This window comes from Micromys minutus (genome assembly GCF_963924665.1).
Source record: "Micromys minutus genome assembly, chromosome: 32".
NCBI classification, from domain to species: Eukaryota; Metazoa; Chordata; class Mammalia; order Rodentia; family Muridae; genus Micromys; species Micromys minutus.
Window position 1 is genome coordinate 7,249,014 of NC_137967.1, and position 21,650 is coordinate 7,270,663.

At 36.5% G+C, this 21,650-nt stretch overlaps 2 protein-coding genes across 5 annotated transcripts in view; one reads left to right on the forward strand and one right to left on the reverse strand.

The window, feature by feature from the left end:
* The window catches only part of LOC308413593 (vomeronasal type-2 receptor 116-like), a gene marked incomplete at both ends in the record, with an annotated part of 711,488 nt that overhangs the window by 364,902 nt on the left and 324,936 nt on the right, over positions 1-21,650 (reverse strand). The window lies entirely within an intron of this gene.
* The window catches only part of LOC308413774 (vomeronasal type-2 receptor 116-like), a gene marked incomplete at both ends in the record, with an annotated part of 49,359 nt that continues 35,003 nt past the window's right edge, over positions 7,295-21,650 (forward strand). For 2 of the 4 annotated variants that reach the window (XM_080908820.1, XM_080908823.1), the window contains 5 exons: positions 7,295-7,491; positions 7,899-8,187; positions 9,857-10,666; positions 11,100-11,327; positions 19,514-19,637. In XM_080908820.1, coding sequence (XP_080764946.1) covers positions 7,295-7,491; positions 7,899-8,187; positions 9,857-10,666; positions 11,100-11,327; positions 19,514-19,637 — 1,648 coding nt within the window. The remainder of the gene's footprint in view (positions 7,492-7,898; positions 8,188-9,856; positions 10,667-11,099; positions 11,328-19,513; positions 19,638-21,650) is intronic. The other 2 variants (XM_080908819.1, XM_080908821.1) reach the window with 1 other exon arrangement.

The window sequence follows — 21,650 nt, forward strand, 5'->3', positions numbered from 1 at the left end:
TTTCAGAGAAAATATTCTTTTCTGCTATCGAATACAAATATATTATATCCAACAATGGACCGAAAATGGAGACCCCTACAGTTGAATTAGAAAACAATTGGTAGAAGGTGACCCTATGGAAAGACCAGCAGTCTCAACCCACCTGCATAACCAAGGCTTATCAGACACTGATCCATCGACCAGGCAGCATGCACCAGCTGATATGAGGCCCCTGACACACATGCAACATAGGACTGCCTGGTCTGGCCTCAGTGAGAGAAGACACACCTAAGCCACTAGAGACTTGAGGCACAAAAGATTGGGAAGGTCTGAGGATTGGAGAGGAAGATACATCTTCTTGGAGTTAGTAGAGGCGGTAAGGGATGAGGTAGGGGATGGGGAAGAGTCAGGCACTAAACCATTAGGGGAATAACAACTGGACTGTAAAATAAAATAGTTAAAGAATAATAAAACAAAATAAGCTTGTACATATTTGAACATGTTATTATATTGTAGTATTTGAAGGGATTGGTAAAAGTACTTATATTTGCACGCCTTCAATTTTTCTCAGTCTGCCCTCAATGTGCAGTTCTGGTTGAGTTCTTGACTCAGAAAATTCTAGAACAATGGACAGGGAGCCAGATGCTTTGGTTATGCTGTTTCCAAAAAACTAAACTTTTCAAAAGAACAATTGAATGTTTGCAGCTGAACTAAATCCTTCACATTTGTCAATAATCCTTTCACAGTGGGGTGCTGAATGGGTCTAAAATGCATCAGCATTTATAAAAAGTGTCACTTCCCTAAGTTAGTCTTTACAGAAATATCATTGTTAAAAGTGACCCTGTAAGGAATACATTCTGTAATAACTTTCACATTCTTCTTGTGGTAAATTTATGGATGATGCTATTTATACAAAAAATACTTTATATTTAAACTGCAGTTCAAGTGAATCCTACACAAATTTAATATAATAAGTGGTCTCCTCTATAATTCCATTTCTATTATATTCCAATCTTTAATTTTATCAATATTTTCTCATATTTTCTTACTTATTGTATGTGTTCCTATATATGTTGTGGTTACACTGTAAGTGGAGGAGCCCTTGAACATCATTAAAGGGTCAAAGATCAACTGGACTGTACTTGTCAGGTGCTGGGAATCCAGGTTCAAGACCTTTGTAAGAATAATGAGGAAGACAAATGGACACTTGTAGCATTAAAAGAAAACTAGTAAAACAGAGACTGTAGACTCTTTTCAAAAACTAGACACCCCATTTCAAAAATCACATAATTTTATATCTTTTATAGAAGAATTTTTGAATAATTTTGACACAAATAATTTTGGCCTCTTCCACACCAAATATAAAACAAACGAAGAATGGCATACAAACAAAATTCTACCTCTAACAACAAAAATAACAGAAAACAGCAATCATTATTCCTTAGTATATCTTAACTACCATGGACTCAATTCCCTAATAAAAAGATATAGATTATCAGACTGAATATTAAACAGGACAATCATCTCAGAAAGAAAGACAGGCACTACCTCAGAGAAAAGTGCCTGTAACAAAAACTTTCCAAGCAAATATTTCCAAGAAACAAGCTAGAGTACCCATCCTAACATCACATAAAGTAGATTTTCAACCTAATGTCACTAAAAAAAGACAAGGAATGACACTTTTTACTGGTTACAGGAAAAAAATCTATCAAGATGAACTCTCAATCCTAAACATCCATACTCCGAATACAAGGGCACCCATATTCATAAAAGAAACCGTGCTAAAGTTCAAACCATATATTACACCACACAATATAAGAGTGGAAGATGACAACACCCCACTCTCATCAATGGACAGCTCATGAAAGTCGAAACTGAACAGAGACAAATTAAAACTAACAGAAATTATGAACCTAGTGGATTTAACAGACTTCTAAAGAATATTTCATACTGAATAAATGAATATATCTTCTCAGGACCTCACTGCATCTTCTCCAAAATGGACCACATAGTCAGTCACAACAAAATAGTTCCATGCTTCCTATCAAATCACCATGTATTAAGACAGGTCGTCTATAACAACAAAAAGCACACATACACATGAAAACTGTACAGTACTGTATTAAGTATAGGTTTTTAAAGGACAAAAATAAAGAAAGAAATCAAAGACTTTTTACAATATAAGGAAAATGAAGACACAACATTCCCATACTAATGGAATACAGTGAAAGCAGTGCTAAAAGGAAAACTCATAGTTCTGAATGCATTCAAAAAGAACCTGCAGAGAGCATACACTAAAAGCTTGACACAACACCTGAAAAATCTAGAACAAAAAGAAGCAAATACACCCAAGAGGAGTAGATAGCAGGAAATAATCAAATTCAGAGCTGAAAATAAGCAAATAGAAATTAAAAACTGTACAAAGAGTAGACAGGGAAAGGAAGCTGGTTCTTTGAGAAAATCAGCAAGATTGATAAACCCTTAGCCAAACTAACAAGAGGGCAAATAGAGAGTATCCAAAATAGCAAAATCACAAATGAAAAAGGATACATGACAACAGAAAGAGAAGAAATTCAAGAATTCATCAGATCCTACTACAAAAACCTATACACAACAAAACTGGAAAATGTAGAGCAAATCAGCAATTTTCTAGAGCAATAACAGGTACCAAAGTTAAATCCAGTTCATATAAACAATCTATACAGTTCCCAAACCTATAAAGAAATAGAAAAAGTCATCACATGCCTCACAACCAAAACATTCCCAGGACCAGATGGGTTTAATGCTGAATTCTATCAGACATTCATAAAAGACCTACTACCAATGCTCTCCAAGGTATTTCGCTATTTCATTCCGTTTGTCTGTGAGATGTGTACAAAAGGCTTCACCACCCAGGCCCACCTGAAAATCCACACGGGGCATAAACCTTACAGCTGCGAGGTGTGCGGGAAGTCATTTATCCGGGCCCCAGACCTCAAGAAGCACGAGAGGGTTCACCGCAACGAAAGGCCGTTTGCCAAGGCCTTGGATCTGAAGAGGCATGAGAACAATATGCACAGTGAAAGGAAGCAGGTCACCCCCAGTGCCATCCAAAGCGAAACGGAACAGTTGCAGGCCGCAGCCATGGCCGCCGAGGCGGAGCAGCAGCTGGAGACAATTGCCTGTAGCTAGTGGTGATGGGTCAGGAACACGTGGCCTGGGAGGTGGATGCTGAGGTTTCGTTGACTAGTCAGTGAACACCTTTGAACGCTTCTGTGGCAATCTACCTACGGCAGTGCACATTCTGGTTAGGTAACTTCTCAGACTTCTCAAGGCAGTTATGTTCCTACATTCTGACCAAACTGTTTGATTTTTATTTTCTATCTTTGTATTTTGTGATGTCTAGGATTCATATTCCCACTAAGCTCCCCTGCCCTTCTTTAAGGTTTTCATTTGAAATCTCCTTTGTCCAGTTTAAAATAAATGGCTTCCGTTTCATTCTTAATCCCTCACCTCTTGCCAAGCTGGTGCGTGCACTGCAAAGAGTCACTGAATAAATTGATTTTTTAATCATCCCAGTATATGTGACTTACGGTCCAAACAGCAGTTTTCATAACTGGGTACAAGGACTTTATATCGATGCAGACAATGTTGGCATGTGCTGACCCAGGACACTGCGGAAGTACAAAACCAAATTTGGATAAATGGAATGGTGTTAGTTTTATATTTGGTTTGTGATTTTTTATTTCTCTATTTATCTATCTATCTATCTATCTATACATATATAAATTATTGTTTTTCACTGTTCCTATGGACAACTAATGGTTGCTTTGCTGAAGTGTTTCTCCATCTGTTGTAATGGCCCCTGTACCCACCCCAGATGCTGCAGGTCACATGTACCTCAGGGTGAGTGAGGCCACCAGGATGCTGGTGGTGTTGAGACTGAGTTCTTTCGTCCAGTGTGGCCATTCTGTGTGTGTGCCTCTCTGTGCAGTGGACCAGTATTGACCAGAGAAGAGTCTGAGACGGGGTTTTCACAGATTTAAAAACCCTAAGGTCTCCTAGGTCTTGAAATCGTGACTGATTTCAGAATTGAAAATCAGTCGGTTTTGTATTTCGGATCAAAATTAGGATAAGGAACAGGAATGTTTCTTCTAGTGTTTTTGTGGTTTATAGATCATCAGGCATGGGGTCTCTGCATCTCTGCAGTGCTCAGTTCCCCATGAAGAAGATGCTCACGCAAATGAATCTGAAGTCCTTTAAGTGTGTAAATAGTGTGGGTCTTATGTATTTGGAGAAAAAGCACAGCTGCATTTTTTTCTTTTCTTTTTTCTTTTTTTTTAAACAGTGGATTAAAGTACATTTTATTGGCAACAAATATCAGATCCCTTTAACCAATATTAAAGATCATCAGACCAAATGTTAAATATGTTTTATCACTGGTTGCAGTTTTCAATAGAAGCTAATTGCCTTGTCATAGCCATAAATCAGAATTATGAACTTTGCTTCAGATGGGGTGTACTGAATGCTCTTTTACTGTTTCCTTAGGAATACATTGAAATGCTAACAGAGTTTGAATTATGTTCTGTAAGGAAGTATAGACGATTGTTTTAGGATGTGTACAGTTATAGAAGGTGCCAACTTTAAAACTTTATGTTTGGTTCTTAAGGTTTTCTTTTTAAAAACTGCATTAAAGTAATTTCATTACAAAAAAAAAAAAAAAAAAAAAAAAAGAAAGTAGATGACTCTGATCTACAAGCAGACACTAGGCCCACTTCATAACAAAGAAAGAGCCTCTAAACAGCTCCACAAGGGGGGCATTCTATGGTAACAACCAGCATTAAAGCCTGTTTACCATAAAGTGCTAGTTTTCTTATTGAGAAAAAGGATAGTTCTGCCACATTGGCAAGAGAACTCTGGGTGAGTACTCCTTGAAAATAAAAATGTGTGCAGGACTGGCTTGATTATGGGAGGATTTCTGTAGGTGCATCTTCTCTGACTGATACCAGACCAGGCAGTCCTCTGCTGTATCTTGATGTTTTTGGATTGGTCAGAGCCTGAAGACCCTAATGGAAGAGTTAGGGGAAGGACTGAAGGAGCTGAAGGGGATTGCAGGCCCATAGGAAGAACTCCCCCTTTAAAGCAAAGACCATGCTTGGGAGAGGTGGTAATGATCTGAGGTCAAGGCCTCTGGGGAGTGGTTACCACAGATCCTGGTTGCCCAACTCTTCCCACCACATGGGGCTATGGTTATCAGTCCCAAGACCACTGTAGGGTTTAAGTAATGCCTTTGATATACCCTGTGTTCCCTGGTATAACGATTTAATTAGTATGCCCCTGAGTTTGTCCCGTTGTAGGTCCATTCTGCTGCCTTCCTGGAAGTTTCCCATTTTCGCTCATTTCTTTCCACTTTCCTTAAGTGAGTCATTTACAAAATGCTATTCTCTTAAGAAGCTTACTTGACACAAGCCATAGCTTGCTAAGGACCTCCCCACCCCAGCCTTCACCCTTTCTACATTCTACCTTTCCTGTCTTTCTCATCTACTGGGGACTTCTATTTAGGGCCCTGTCACTGACACATTGCACTGGTATACTTGAGAAGTTATTCTGTGTTGCAAGATATTCATTTTCATTGTAAACCATGAGATTGTGTTATTTACTGAAAAAAAAAAAAACACTACTTTTAGTTGTGCTGTGGCTCAACTTTAGCACATACCTTAAGTCCTGAAGTTTTCTGCTTTAATTTTACAAACAGGAATAAATAAAATAAACCATAGGTTTAGAGTCAGAAGAGGTAACCAGTTGACAGGAAGTGGAAATAGGATTAATAAGAAAAATCCATAAAAAGTGAGGAGTCGGGAAGATGAATAGAGATGCACAGGAATTAGAAGGGAGGGGTACTGGACGGTTGTATTGTTTTCTTTAGTAATGGTATAAGGGTGAGGGGCATTCTTGGTTGTGTGTCTGCTGAGGAGGAAGGTCAGCTGGATGTTTTACTGTGTCTCTGATTAGCAGACTTTCACCCCAGCTTCTGGCTGCTTGATCATCATTCTAAAATAAAACAAAAGAGATTATAAAAAATGAAAAACAATTATGGGAATATCTTTGCTGAGTAAATCTCCCATCTGTGATGGGAGCTCCTTTTTTATATGTAAGTTGTTAAAAACTTAATGTGAGGACTGAACGTAAAGGAGACTTAAAGTTGACAGCTTATAAGAAATAAGAAATCCATTCTCAGTGTCTCCTATTTGAACATTAGACAGAGGTGAATACACGCAGTAATAAAAGAGATCATTCTTAATTATTCTTTTGATAGTATGTGTATTGATTTATCTCTGGGAAGCCATGTTAACTATAGAACAGCTGCATCTTCTCATTCCTCCCTGTCATGTAGCCCTCCTGTGTAACATTACACATATATTTGTATAATTTGAATACTAATTCAAAACTTAGCTTTCCTTACAGAACAGGATACAACTTTGGTATTTGATGTTCAGGAACCTCTGTAATTCTACAATCAAAACTATTGGAAGATAACGAAAAAATTCACTTGGGTTTGTTTCTTGTATGATTTACATTTCACATTACTGAGAGAAAATCTTCAGAGTTCACAGATCTGGACAGGGTCCTCCAGTGAGCTCTTCATGGATTCCTGTTACCAACAGTTTTTGTGCTGAGGAATTTCAAAACCTACATTAATAGAGGTTTTTAAATTCTTCAGCATCCCTCCTTGCCAATGAACCTAAGTATGGGAGAGCAAAGTTTAATAGGAGAGGAGGCATGTAGAAGTAGGTTTATAAGAAATTCTTTAGGGTGATTCCAAACAAGAATCAGTGTGGCTGTCCAGGTCAAATGTGACTATAAACATGAGCCTGCCTCTCTCTGACTTGGACTTTGTAATTCAATTTTTAGATATTCTGATTGTATTATTACTGATTATGTCATGTGAATCATCTGACACAATCCACTGACCTCATTTCTAATCATGTTCACATAATCCCCTTGTTGAAACTTCCCAAGGACCTAATTTGAACAAAAGGGCTTCCTTCCAGGCATTCAAAATCATGAGTGATGTCATGGAGCCTAAAATGGTTTTTTTCCCTAAGTATTTACCTACCCTTCATTATTATGTGGGCTGTGGACACCAGTTGCAGAGCCACAGGGAAGAAAGTGTTTAAATTTCACCAGGGCTCAGGAACAATCTGAAAAACAAACGAATCATGAGTATGCAACAAACATCTCCTTTGCCCAGAGAAATAAAAGCTGGTAGAAATTTGATGCTCTGATATGCATGGCACTTCACGATCCATTCTGCACAGATTTCAGACAGGAAAATATGTTCATTTTGATGGCAGTCTTCTTTTTCCTCAACATTCCCCTTCTCATGGCAAATGTCGTTGATCCCAGTTGCTTCTGGAGAATAAATTTGAATGAGGTCAAGGATAAAGACTTGGGAACAACTTGTGCCTTTATCCTTGGAGCAGTTCAGAAGCCTATGGAGAAAGATCATTTTAACCAGACTCTGAATATCTTGTAAGTGCATTTAAATTATTCCTTGTAAATGAAATTGAATATTTCATGGGTGGTCTGAAGATGAAGTTTAGGCAAATCCTTGAATCTTCCCTCCTGTTGCTAAGTCTGAAGACCAAGAAACAAGCTTAATTCTTTTACAGGTTCAATCCTATCTTCTCTTTTTTATTAATGGAATAAAAGGTTTGCTTTTCTTAGGTGGCCTAAAGCCTAGAAGCTAAGGTATACAGGATATATACATTGATCCTTCACATAAAACCCTCCTCATAACAGTTTATGTTGCACTCTAGACAGTAATGACTTATTGAAATTGGTCACATAATTTTTTCCTGTACAGGTTACTGCATCTACTGAGTAGAAGTGATCATGCCTAGACATCTGTCCACAATAAACACTGTTCTCTTTTACAGAGAAACAACAAAACACCACAAATATACTTTGGCATTAGCCTTTACAGTGGATGAAATCAACAGGAATCCTGACCTTTTACCTAATATGTCTTTGACTATAACATACAATTTGGGCCACTGTGATGGAAATACTATGACAACTCCACCACCTGTATATAAAAGGATAAATATGCGTATTCCTAATTATATATGTTATGAAGAAACTGTGTGTTCATTTCTGCTTACAGGACCTGATTGGTTAACATCCATGTATTTGGGGTTATACCTGAATATCTTCATATCTCCATGTGTGAGTTTTCATAGGCCAGGAATTCGTAAAGTCAGGTCTTTTTGGAGGATTTTGATATCAATTAAGAAAGTCAGTGGATGAGACTGGATTCATGCTTATGTCAATCTATGCAGTTTCATGGTACTTACTGATCAGAGACATGATAGGTCTTTTGCTAGGGGCCACCTCCAGAAGTTGACAGATTCCTGAAAGGAGGGATAGAGGTGGTCATGAAGAATTGAGTCTGGCATGGTGGTAGAAAGAATCCAGCTGTCTTGACAGACTGGTATTCAGAGTATTATTTATACAAATCTCAATAAGCAGAGATGTATTCATGTTGTTCCAAAACATAGAGCATATTAATTCTGTCCCTAGAATGTGTTATCTTGGTCATACATTTAGATTATTATTGGTAAACCATAAAATAACAGAGTTATCACTTACAATCATGGATCACTTACTCTCATGGAGCAGTTAAAATTTAGTTATCAGTGATAAACAATAATGGAACAGAATTATATTTACAAACATTTGCTCAATAACCCAACATTTAAGTTTCTAAAGTATTTTTTGCAATGAAATGGCAGACTATTCTTAAACTGGAAGCTCATGACTTTTCAGTGGCACTGATGGGGTGAAAATCTCCAGTGCAGTCTACGGAGTTAGCCATTTTACTACCAGTGAATGTGTGAGTAACCATTAATGTTCTGAGTGTCAACTGTCCTTACACACGCTGGCAAAAATTTCAGTGACGTACTGGTATAGTTATGTTAAGTCATTTTCTTTAATAATTAATGGTTATTTCAAATGTTCATGGAAATTATTGCTATGTTTTATCTTGTTTTTCTTTTGTCTCCTCATCATAAGATTCAAGAGTGGACCTTTATAAGTGAACTTTCTAAGAGAGAAGGGTTTGGTGGTTCTGATAGCTTGTTCTTTCATATTTTTACACAATTATTTTTCCTTCATTATAAAACACTTCATATGAAGGAAATAACCCCATCCAATCTAACTTTTTTTCTCTGTATTTTCCTCAAGAGTTACAAATTATGAGTTATACATAATTTGCCCCAAAATACCTGGGTAATTAGTAGGATGATTTTACATCTGTTCTGCTGTTAACACTTTAGGCTGGCAAAATTGTTTACAATTTTATATTTACTTTATTCTGTTTTTCTCTTTTCTGAGTGTGTACAAGGCAGATAATCCCACAGTATTTCGGAACCTTATTCTAAAAAGGAGTCTCTGGCATCTTTATGTGGATCGAAACCTGTAGTATACATAATTAGAATATTTTTCTTAAAATCTAAAGCAGTAGTATTCATAAAAAAATCCTGTTAAATATCAGAAGTATTTCTGAATTAAGTCATAAAAAATGCCTTTGAAAAAAATGGTCAAATATCCTCAAGTTGTAAATATATTAAAATCCGTCCAAACATGAAAAACAGAGATATCGAGACAGAAGCTGAAAGACAGAATGGCAGTTATTGTAACATGCAAATACGTTTTGTTTCACGTTTGTTAAACTGCCATGCTTGCAGTTCCCATTAGAAGTGTATGTGTCAGGCTTCCTCATTTACTCATTTGAATCAGAGATGAGAGGACAAGTCACAGGTAATCACTGTTTGCAGGTAAATATGATCACAGGTTTTTATGTGCACCGCACCTCATGCTGCTCTCTGTGTTGTAGCTCCTTCAGCTGACCTATGGACCTTTCCATTCCATCTTCAGTGATAATGAACAATTTCCCTATCTCTATCAGATGGCCCCAAGGCACACATCTCTAGCATTGACAATGGTCTCCTTCTTACTTTACTTCAACTGGAACTGGGTCGGCCTTGTCATCACCTATGATGATCAAGGCAATCAGTTTCTCTCAGAGATGATAAAAGAGAGTGAAGATAAGGGAATTTGCTTTGCCTTTGTGAACATAGTAAACTATGTTATGTCAGCTTATTACAAAACTGAACTGTACCATAAACAGATTGTGATGTCATCTACTAATGTTATTATTATTCATGGGGACGCTGTGAGTATTATTGAATTGAGCTTCAGAATGTGGGAATCTCCTCTTATACAGAGAATATGGGTCACCACAAAACAATTTAATTTCCCTACCAGTAAGAGAGACTTAACTCATGGCACATTCTATGGGACTCTTACTTTTCTGCCCCACCATGGTGAGATTTCTAGCTTTAAAAATTTTGTACAGAAATTGTACCATCCCAAAAACAAAGATTTGTATCTAGTAATGCCAGATTGGAAGTACTTTACCAATGAATCCTCAGCATCTGACTGTAAAATACTAGAGGACTATACATCCAATGTCTCACTGGAATGGCTAAAGGAACAGAAGTTTAACATGGTCTTTAGTGATGGTAGTCATAACATATACAATGCTGTGTATGCCATGGCCCATGCACTCCATGAGATGAATCTGCAACAGGTTGATAATCAGGCAACAGACATTGGGAATGGAGTCAGTTCTCCATGCTTGAAGGTAGAGTTTCTTCTGTTGGATGTTTGTTGGTGTTTTCAACTGCATAGTCATTTAGAGATTCTCAGATGGTTACATATATGTCTCAACATTTATGTATATTTTTGTGTAAAAAATTGTATAGCTGTATTATATGTGTGACTCAGAAAACATATGAGTGGTTCTGTGTGTTTGTCAGTGTGTGTGTGTGTGTGTGTGTGTGTGTGTGTGTGTGTTGCATATCTGTGTTTGGTTCTGCATTTATGTTTTTTTCCTGTTTGTTTGGCAGTCTCTCTGAGTGGACTGAAATTCTTGGAATATTATCATTTCATTTCATTTGCTTATTTTATGATTTTTCTTTCATTCTTTAAATGACGTTGCCATTTCTAAGTCATCATAATCCATTGTGTGCCTTGAAGGAACCTAAGTACAGTGTAGAATGATCCTTGTCTTACAGGTAAATTCCTTTCTGAGAAAGGTCAACTTTATTAATCCTCAAGGGGACAGAGTGATTATGAAACATAGAGAAATTCTGCAGGAAGATTATGACATTTTTCACATTTGGAATTTCTCACAACATGTTGCATTTAAGGTGAAGATAGGACAATTCAGCCCATATTTTCCACATGGTCAACTTTTTCATTTATCTGAAGGAATGACTGAGTTGGCAACAGGACGTAGAAGGGTGAGTGTGTGCTAACTTTTTGATTCAAAATACACAGCAGTAAACATATTGAAATGAAATATATTGTCACATCAGGAACCAATTCCTACGCTCCTGTATTAGGTGTCTCTTTCTTGGGTCATACTTTTACTAATTCTTTGAAGACTTCATACATGCATAAAATATACCTTTGTCATATCAAAACCTTTTTCCAAAATTTATCATTTACAAAATTGTTTTTTGCCATCATTTGATGTTCTTTCCTTTAAACTAAACAATATTCTCTTCCTTATTACACAGTAATCTCCTCCATTACCACACACCTCTGGAACAGATGTTGATACGGGTGAGGTAAATTTTACAGCTATGAAATACTAAGAGTCCCGATTGCTAACTACTGTTATTATACACAAAATGTCATACCATAGAATATAAGGACACTTACAAAATTCATGAATGAACACAATTACAGAAACTGATAGTCACATAAAATCAGTTTTACATAAACTTGAAGAACTCCTTCACACTTATCAGTGAGGTAAACAAAAGGTCAAACAAAGGAACACACAGACAACACTAGAACTCCAAAGAAATGACTATTAAAATACATCAAAATCGGCAATAACAACAACCAGACAAAGGTGGCAAATAATTTTCAGTTATAACTAAACACTTTAGTAAGTGTCTCAAAATGAAATCAAAACAAGGCTGATTTATTTTTTAAGACATTTCTTGGTTGCATGCAGAGAATAGAGAGGCTCATTCACATAGAAGAGAAAAACATCTCTTTATAAAAAACTGGAAATAAATATAATGTACAATGACAGGGAATAAGGTAAATTAAAGAAAATTTTCTTTGATAATTATGTAAGATTCATTCCTGACAAAAACATGTACCATAAAAGCAGAACATACAACACAAAGATCAGTCTCTCAGCAAAGAAAGAATTTATTCCAGGAATGCAAATATGGTTCAACATTTGTACATCCATTAAGTATAAAACACCACACAACACAGAATTACATGATTTTCTAAGAATGTTCAGAAATGGCCCCCTTTCGTATCACTTTGAAAGTTGTTTCATTCTTTATGTATGATTTTAAATATTTTTATGTAATATACGGTTATTACATTTCTCACAATGGAATTCTTTGAAAGAAATGATTATTTTATTCTAAAACAAATTGAATTTCAATAGAAAGGTGTTGTATTAAAATTCAACTTACAAATCATCAACTCCATTAAGAATTATTGCAATCTTCCTGTATATGTCGAGGCCTGTTTTGTGACTGATTGTATGTTCAGTTTTAAAGAAGGAACCATGATGTGGTTAGAAGAAGGTGTATTCTTTTGTTTTAGCATAAACATGTATATATGTGTATACTATATACATATTTGTGTGTGTGTGTGTTAAATCCATTTTGTTTATAACTTGTTAGTTTCACTAAATCTCTGTTTAATTTCTGTTTCCATGATTTGTCTATAAATGAAAGTGGGGTGGGGAAGTCTCCCACATTATTGTGTGACCTGAAATGTGTGCTTTGAGATTAAGTAAGATTTCCTATATGAATATAGGTGCCCTTAAATTTGGAGCATAGATGTTCAGAATTGAGAGTTCATCTTGGTGAATTTCTCTTTTATAAGTGTAAAATTTCCGTTCTTACTTTTTTTTTAAACGACTTTATTTTACAAAATAAAGATAAATGTACAGATTTTAAACATTTTTTGCTTAAAATTATACATTTTTGTCAGTACTGTTTTTCAGACATTGAAATAATTTTTACATAAAACCATGTGAATATATTTTTTTAGTCAGTACTTGATTTTTTTCAAGGGCTTGACAGTATGCATTGAAAACCTAATAGTTACAATAAGCGTAAAGTACATGCAAAACAAAACGCAACATGGAAATAGTCAAAGTCTTCTTGTTTTGTAAATATATGTATATTTTTTTGTTTTCTTTATTTCTTGGACTTCATACAGTCTGTGAGTTGTTTCTGGGGGAGTGCAAGCCTCTGGGGTTAGCATCCCACTATCAGTGACTGCATATTATGTCTGTTCTTTTGTGACTGGGTTATCTCACTCAGGATGATATTCTCTAGATGCAGCCAGTCTGTTGGTCTATGTCTTTTATTATGGATTGAATCCATTGATGTTGAGAGATATTAGGGACCAATGATTGTTGTATCCTTTGATATTTATTGCTAGAGGTGGAGTTGTGTTTGTGTGGCTGTCTTCTTTTGTGCTAGTTGATAGAAGACACTCTCTCACCTTTTCTAGGGTGCAGTTTCTCTCCTTGTGTTGGGGTTTTCAATCTGTTACATTTTGTATGCCTGGATTTTTTAAAGATATTGTGTAAATCTGGTTTTGTTATAAAATGTTTTTTTTCTCTTTTGTCTTTTTCATTAGATACTCTATATTTACATTTGAGATGTTATGTCTTTACACAGCTCTGCTTACATCTACCTTCCCCTCCATTTGCCTTCACAAAGGTGCACTCCCTCCTAATCACCCTCTCTACCCCATTGCCTTGGCATACCCCCACATAGGGAAAACATGTCCTCCCTGGAACCAAAGCCTCTTCTCACATTGATGACAGACACTGCTATCTTCAGCTACATACCAAACTGGATCAATAGGTCTCTCAATGTGTGCCCAAAGGTTAGTGATTTACTCCATGGAAGATTTGGACAGTTTGCTTTGTTGATAATGTTGTTCTTCCCATGAGGTTGCAACCTCTTTCAGCTCTTCAGGTCCTTTTTTTAGCAACCTCATTGGGTCCCCGAGTTCAGAGATGGTTAGCTGCAAGCATGCTCAGCTGTATCCATATGACTGTAGCATAGTTCCTTAGGGGCATGTCTTTCTGCTTCCTGACAGTTAGTACTTTTGGGGCTCAGCTACAGTTCTTGTATTTGGTGACTGCATATGTAGTGGATCCTAAGGTGAGTAGGCTTCTGAGTGATCTTTTCTTCAATCCCTGTTCCTCTATTTGACCTTGCATTTCCTCCCATGAGAGTTTTGTTCTGTTTTCCAAGATGGACTGAGGAATTCCCACTTTGGCCTTCCTTCTTTTTGCGCTTCATAATGTCCATGAATTGTTTCTTGGATATTGTGTATTCAGACCTTTCGGTGGCTAGTATCCTCTTATCAGTGAGTGCATACCATGTGTGTTTTGTTGTGATGGGGTTACCTCACTCAGGATGTCAATCTCTAGTTCTATTCATTTGCCTATAAATTTCATCAAGTCATTGTTTCTAATAGCTGACTAGTACTCCATTGTGAAAATGTACCACATTGTCTGTGTCCTTCATCTGTTGATGGATATCTGGGTCTTTTTGGATTCCGGCTCTTATAAATAAGGCTGCTTTAAACATAGTGGAGCATGTGTCCTTGTTATATGTGGGAGAATCTTTGGGGTATATGTCCAGGAGTGCAATAGCTGGGTTTTCAGGTAGCAATATGTCCAATTTTCTCAGGAACCACAGACTAATTTCCAGAGTTGTTGTACAATCTTACAATCACACTAACAGTGGACGAGTATTTCTCTTTCTCCACATTAACCCCAGCATCTGTTGTCAACTAAATGCTTTTATGTTTGCCATTCTAACTGTTGTGAGGTGGAATTTCATCGTTGTTTTGATATTCCTTTTCTGATGACTAGGGATGTTGAGCATTTATATCTTGAGGTGCTTGACAGACATTCTGTATGCCTCAGCTGAAAATTCTTTGCTTAGTTCTGTACCCTATTTTTAATAGGATTATTTGATTCTCTATAATCTAGCTTCCTGAGGTTTTTTTTTTTTTTGGTCGATATTGGATACTAGCCCTCTATCAGATGTAGAATTTTGTAAGATACTTTCACAATCTGTTGCCTGCCATTTTGATTTCTTAACAATATCCTTAGCCTTACAGAAGCTTGGCAACTTCATGAAGTACTATTTGTCAATTCTTTATCTTAGAACATAAGTCATTGTTATTCTGTTCATTTTTTTTCTGTGCCCATGTTTTCTAAGCTCTTCCTACTTTCTCTTCTAATACTTTCAGTGTACCTGGTTTTATGTGAAGGCCTTTGATGCACTTGGACTTGAGTTTTGTATAAGGAGTTAGGAAACGATTGATTTGCATTCTTCTACATGCTCATTGCCAGCTGAACCAATGCCATTTGTTGAAGAGGCTGTGCTTTTTCCATTGGATGTTTTTACCTCTTTTTTCAAAGATCAAGTGACCATAGGTGCTTTGGTTCATTTCTGGGTCCTCAATTCTGTTCTATTGATCTACCTGCCTATCTCTGTACCAATACAATGAAGTTTTTACCACAATTGCTTTGTACTATAGCTTGAGATCAAGGATGATAACTCCCCCTGAAGTGTTTTTATTCTTGAGAATAAATTTCACTATTCTAGGGTTTTTGTTATTCCAGATGAGCTTGCAAATCGCTCTTTCCAACTCTGTAAAGAATTGAGTTGGAATTTTGATGGGGATAGCATTGAGTCTGTAAATTGCTTTTGGAAAGATAGCCATATTTAAAATGTTGATTCTACCAATCTATGAGTATGGGAGATCTTTCCATCTTCTGAGATCTTTTTCAATTTCCTTCTTCAGAGACATAAAGTTCTTGTCACACAGATACTTCACTTCATTGGTTAGGGTCACCCCAAGTAATTGTATATTCTTTGTGGCTATTGTGAAGGGTGTCAGTTCCCTAATTCCTTTTTTAGACTGTTTGTCCATTGAGTAGAGTAAGGAGGCTAATTTGTTGGAGTTAATTTTTTGGAAGTTGTTTGCTAGTTTCAAAAGTACTCTGGTGAAATTTTTGGGGTCAATTAAGTATACTATGAAATCACCTGCAATTAGTGATGTTTTGATGTCTTCCTTTCCAATGTGAATCACTTTATTTTTCTTGTCTTATTGCATTGCCAAGAACTTCCAGTGCTATGTTGTATAGATAGATTAAGAGTGGGCAGCCTTGATTTCAATAGGCTTGCTTTTCACATCTGGTTGTCTGTAATTTTAGGTGATCTTGTTGTCTTTGACTGGAGCCTGTCTCTCATGTGGATCTAAGGGACCATAGGCTCAGGAAGGAAATTGGTTCTGGGTGATTGTCTCTTTTCGGACAGGTAGTGAGTTCTGACTGCAGTGACTCTATTCTGTCTTCATGAGCTCTGGTTGGAGAGCTCCAGCAAGCTTCTCTGCAGGCTCAGTTTTGTGAAGGCAAGCCCTGAGTCTGATAGCAGTCACTCTCCCCTATCCTTCTTTTCTTCATCTATGTTAATTGAGAGTTTTGCTGGAGATAGTTGCCTGGGCTGGCATTTGTATTATTTTAGGATCTGTATGACATATTCTCAGTATCGTCTAGCTTTCATAGTCTCTGTTGAAGAGTCTAGTGTGATTCTGATAGGTCTGCATTCATGAGTTACTTGTTTCCCTTAATGCTATTCATATTCCTTCTTTGTTTTGTGCATTTGGTGTTCTGACTGTTATGTAAAGGAGAGAATTTGTTTTTGGATAGAATCTATTTGGAGTTCTTTAGGCATCTTTTATGCTTGTGTGCATCTCTTTTTTTAGGTTAGTGAAGTTTTCTTCTGTAACTTTCTTGAAGATATTTACTGTCCATTTAGTTGGGAACATTCACTTTCTTCTATACTTATTATCCTCAGTTTTGATCTTCTATTTGTGTTCTGGATTTCCTGGATGCCTTGGGTTAGAACCTTTTTGCAGCTAGTATTTTCTTTGACTTCTGTATCAATGTTTTCTATGGTATCTTCTGCCCCTGAGATTCTTTCTTCGACCTTTTGTTTTGTTTTGGTGATGCTTTTGTCAATGACTGTTGATATCTTTCCTAGTATTTCTAACTCTAGGACTGTCTCACTTTGTGATTTCTTTATTGTTTATATTTTCATTTTTACATCCTGGATGGTTTTGCTCAATTTCTTCACCTGGATGGTTGTTCTTTTCCCTGTATTCTCTGTGGGTTTGGTGTGTCCTGTATTCCTCTTTGGTTCCTGTATGAATGTGTGTATGTGTTTGTGTGTGTGTGTGTGTGTGTGTGTGTGTGTGAGTGTGTGTGTGTGTTCTCTTGTTCTCTTCAAGGGCTTCTAAATATTTGATGCGTATTTCTGTATTTCTTCGAGGGAGTTATATATGGCCATCTTAAACCCCTCTAAGATCATCATGAGTTGTGATTTTAAATCAGAATCTGGCTTTCCTTGTGTACTGGGGTATCCAGGTCTTGCTGATCCTGGAATAACTGGTTTGTGATGATGCTGTGAGCCTTGATTTCTGTTGCTTAGGCTCTTTGACTTGGCTAACCCCATCTATTCACCTCTGGTGTTAACTGGTGTTGCTGATTCTGACAGTGGCTTGTCCCTTTTGTACTCCTGTGTGTCATCACTACTGGAGGACCAGCTCTCTACTAACAGGTTCTGGGTAAAGAGAGCTATGGCACAGGTTCAGCTCAGTGCACAAACATTAACTAGAGGAGATCTCTCCCAAAATGCTTTTTGATTCCTGTGTTCTGAAGGTTTAAGGCAGGTCCGTCAGAGCAGATTTGGTGGTCTTACCTGAGCTCTGAGGTGTACCAGCACTCCTAGGAAGCTAGCTCTCTCCCAGCCAGATCTGGATACAGAGAGCTGTATTAATGTGTCAGCTCAGGGTGCAACTTGAAACCAGAAGGAACCTGTCCCAGAATGTTCCTTTGTTCCTGTGTCCTGAATGTCTGGGTGCGTTCTTAGGCGAGAAATTTGAGCAGAAGTGGTCTCTCCTGTGTTTTTAGATCCTGAGAGACCAGCTTTATCTTATTTGGGTCTGGGTACAAAGAGCTGTAGCACAGGTTCAGCTCCAGGCGTAGTCAGAAACCAGAAGGATCCTGTCCAGACTCTTCCTCAGGTACTGTGTCCTGAGGTCTCCAGATTTGCCCCTCAGAGAAGAATTGGTGGTCTTCCTTGTTCTCTGAGGTGGGTGGCATTCCTAGAAGACCAGCTTTTCCCAGCATGGTCTGTATACAGAGAACTGTAGCACAGGGTCAGCACTTCCTGTTTTCCAAGCTTGCATGCACCACCCTCAGAGGTCATGGTAGAGACACAGAACCACTTGCACGGGGACATAAAACCACTTGCACTTTGAAGGCTTCAGAGTTCTCACTCTCTTCTATACCTATTATCCTTACTTTTGTTCTCATTTGTCCTGGATTTCCGGGATGTTTTGGGTTAGAAACTTTTTACAAGCCCAATACTAGTTCATTCAGAGTTAAAGAAACAAAACAAGTGATAGAACATCAGGAAGACATGTTGACATGGCAATGTTTCTTTGTAATAACCCAATGACAGTACTATAATACATGCAGAGAATAATATTATCCATTATTGTCAGAGATAAAATTAAGGTAGTTATTTTGGTTGATATTTGTATCCAAGCACTTTAGAGGCAGAGGTCTGACAATCTCAATCTTTTTCGTACCAGTCTGCCATGTATTGGGAATCCAAACCATCCATAAGTTATATAAAGACACTACCTGAAAATACATTAACATCAAGTACAAAAATATGCCCATTTTCCTTACAATGACTTAACACAGTCTTCAAAATATTGCAGAGTTGACACAAACTTATAGAAAATTATAGATTAAAAAAAAAGGAGAACATGTACTCTGATCTTCATTGGGAATATTAATCTACTGATACATCATGATAAAACCCTGTTTCAACCATGTCAAAAATATGGGAAATATTCTTCAAATCATTAATTAATGTTAAAGAACCTTATTTTTATAATAGAACACTACTTACTCGCACTACTGCCCACAGGGAGATCGGCATTCCCATCTCAACTACCAATTAAGAGAATGCTTCAAATTTATGAGGACAGGTAGTGTTGAATGAGAAAGTGTTTCAAAATTAACTCTGTCAGTCAGCAGTAGTTAGTTCCATTTTGAAAATAATTACCCAAAAAATATCATGTTGCAATTTCTATAGATTTTGCACACAGCTCACTATAACCTCTTTTTCCTGAGTTAGTAGGTGTTCAGAAACTATTTTTCATTATCCAGTTTATTTCCAATATTCATGTGGTCATTAAACAAAGGACAAGATGAACATTCCTTCAGTTACTGTACATGAAAAAAAGCTTATTGAACTCAAAATGTGCTAATATAAATCATAAAAGAAATAGCTAAAACTCAATATCCACACGTGTCTAAATTCGTTCTCAGATGCCATCCTCGGTGTGCAGTGCAGATTGTAGTCCTGGATACAAAAGAATCTGGAAAGAAGGAATGGCAGCCTGCTGTTTTCTTTGCAGTCGTTGTAGTGAAAATGAAATTTCTAATGAGACAAGTGAGTGTTTGCTGCTCTGATAAGTCCTGCAAATATATATTCCTCTTGTTCTACACTGAAATAATGAAGTATAAAATATATATCTTTTCTAATTTACTAGTTATATAGAAACATACATATATATATATGTATATATGTACATATGTATATATATATGTATATATGTTTATATGTATATTATATATATAATTGAGAGAGAGGGAGCATTAACGTAATTCTGCCAAAAACATATAGAAGCACACATACCTTGTTTCTTACCCTACATACATCCTGAGTCTTTTTGAATTAATGGAAGACTACATTTTCACAAAGAAATACTTTAGAAAATAAAAATGCTAGTTGAGGCAATTCTCCACAAGATTTTCCCAATAATTAACTTATTATAAAAGTACATATATTTTCTATTCATTCACAATATATTAAAAAGAATTAATTTAGTGTTATTTCATGAATATCTCTGTCCAACCTAAAATTATGGAAACATGTACATATAGGAGTCTCTAAAAACCAAAACAATTATAGAGTACCTTAACTAAGTCATGAGAGTGCTAGGTATTCAACCTATGTACTCTGTAAGATTAATACAGAAGAGTAAAGTATTTGCAAATTTATGAGAAACTTCTAAGTATGTTTTATTCAGAGGACTATGTTCAAAGCCAGATGTGATCTGAATCCAGGATGTAGAGGGCAAGAGTTGACCCATGACGTACAATACACAAAGAGAATCATATCAGCATGTTACATACCACTCCCATAATTAAAATAATTATTTAGGGTTTACAAAATGCAGAAAGTTTATAATTAACTTTTCATTCGTTTGGCCCTTCATTCCATGTAATGAATGAAAGTTCTTAGAAGAAATGCCATGCCTGTGCAATGGTTCAATAGTTGAATCGTTCCTTGCTAAGGTTTACAATCTAAGCTTTTTCCCAAGGTGCATTGAACCAAGCAACCTACTCAGGAGATGTCTTTTGAAGTGATGAACTCGAACATATACTATGCTCAAAAATAATTTTTAAACTTCACTTAAATTGTTTTATATGTATAATCAAATAAGAATTAATAGTTACATTGATAGATTCCACAAAATTACCTAATATATTTTAGTACAGTAATTGCTTACATATGTGGAATGGGTAAGACATGTTCAGAACACATACGAGCAAATAATACCCCTGTATCTACATTTACATGCACTTGTGAGACACCTGACATGGCTGATGGGATCTGAACTCAGGTTCTCTTAGAGCAGAGTGTTCTATTCATACCTAATCCAACTTACTAGTCTTTTAGACAACTTATCAAATAATAGGTCTCCACAAATGCACTATTATAGATAAGAATTCTGAAAACCAACAAAGCACATCAGCATTTGCTGAAATGACATAAATATTAAGTGAAACTACAATCAGAATATATTGTTTCCATGATCTGGGTGACATCTTAGGAATGGGGTACTATTGCTTAAACTAACCATCTGGGTTACCACTCTTGCTGGAGAGATCCTCTGTTCTCTTTCTCATTCTGTTTGTCAAGACTGATTTCATCTCTGAGTGCATTCACAGACACTGAGTCCCCTAGGAATGGAGATGAGGCAAGGATTAAAGTGCTCAGCACTCCAAATAAAGAATCGAGGTGAACAGCTCCTGACTACAAATTATCTACAAAGGTCCTATTCACGTTCAATGCTAACATTACTGCATCTCATAAAAAAATTACAAGAACTTTTGTTTACTTACTGCATGATGATGATATTCTTAGGGATCATTTTTTAATGTTTTCTACTTTTCAAATATTAATTTTATATTCTCTCATTTTCTACCTTTTTCTAATAACTTATGATTGGAAATTGTAAACTGAATAATTCAATTGTTACACTTACATAAACAAACACATATATGCAGCCTGCCTGCTCAACTTGTATTTTTCTACGTCAGCAAGATTGAGCTACTAAATTCTCTGGTACCTATTACAGGTCTTGTCCCAGTAGAAGTCAGAGTCTCCATGGGTCAC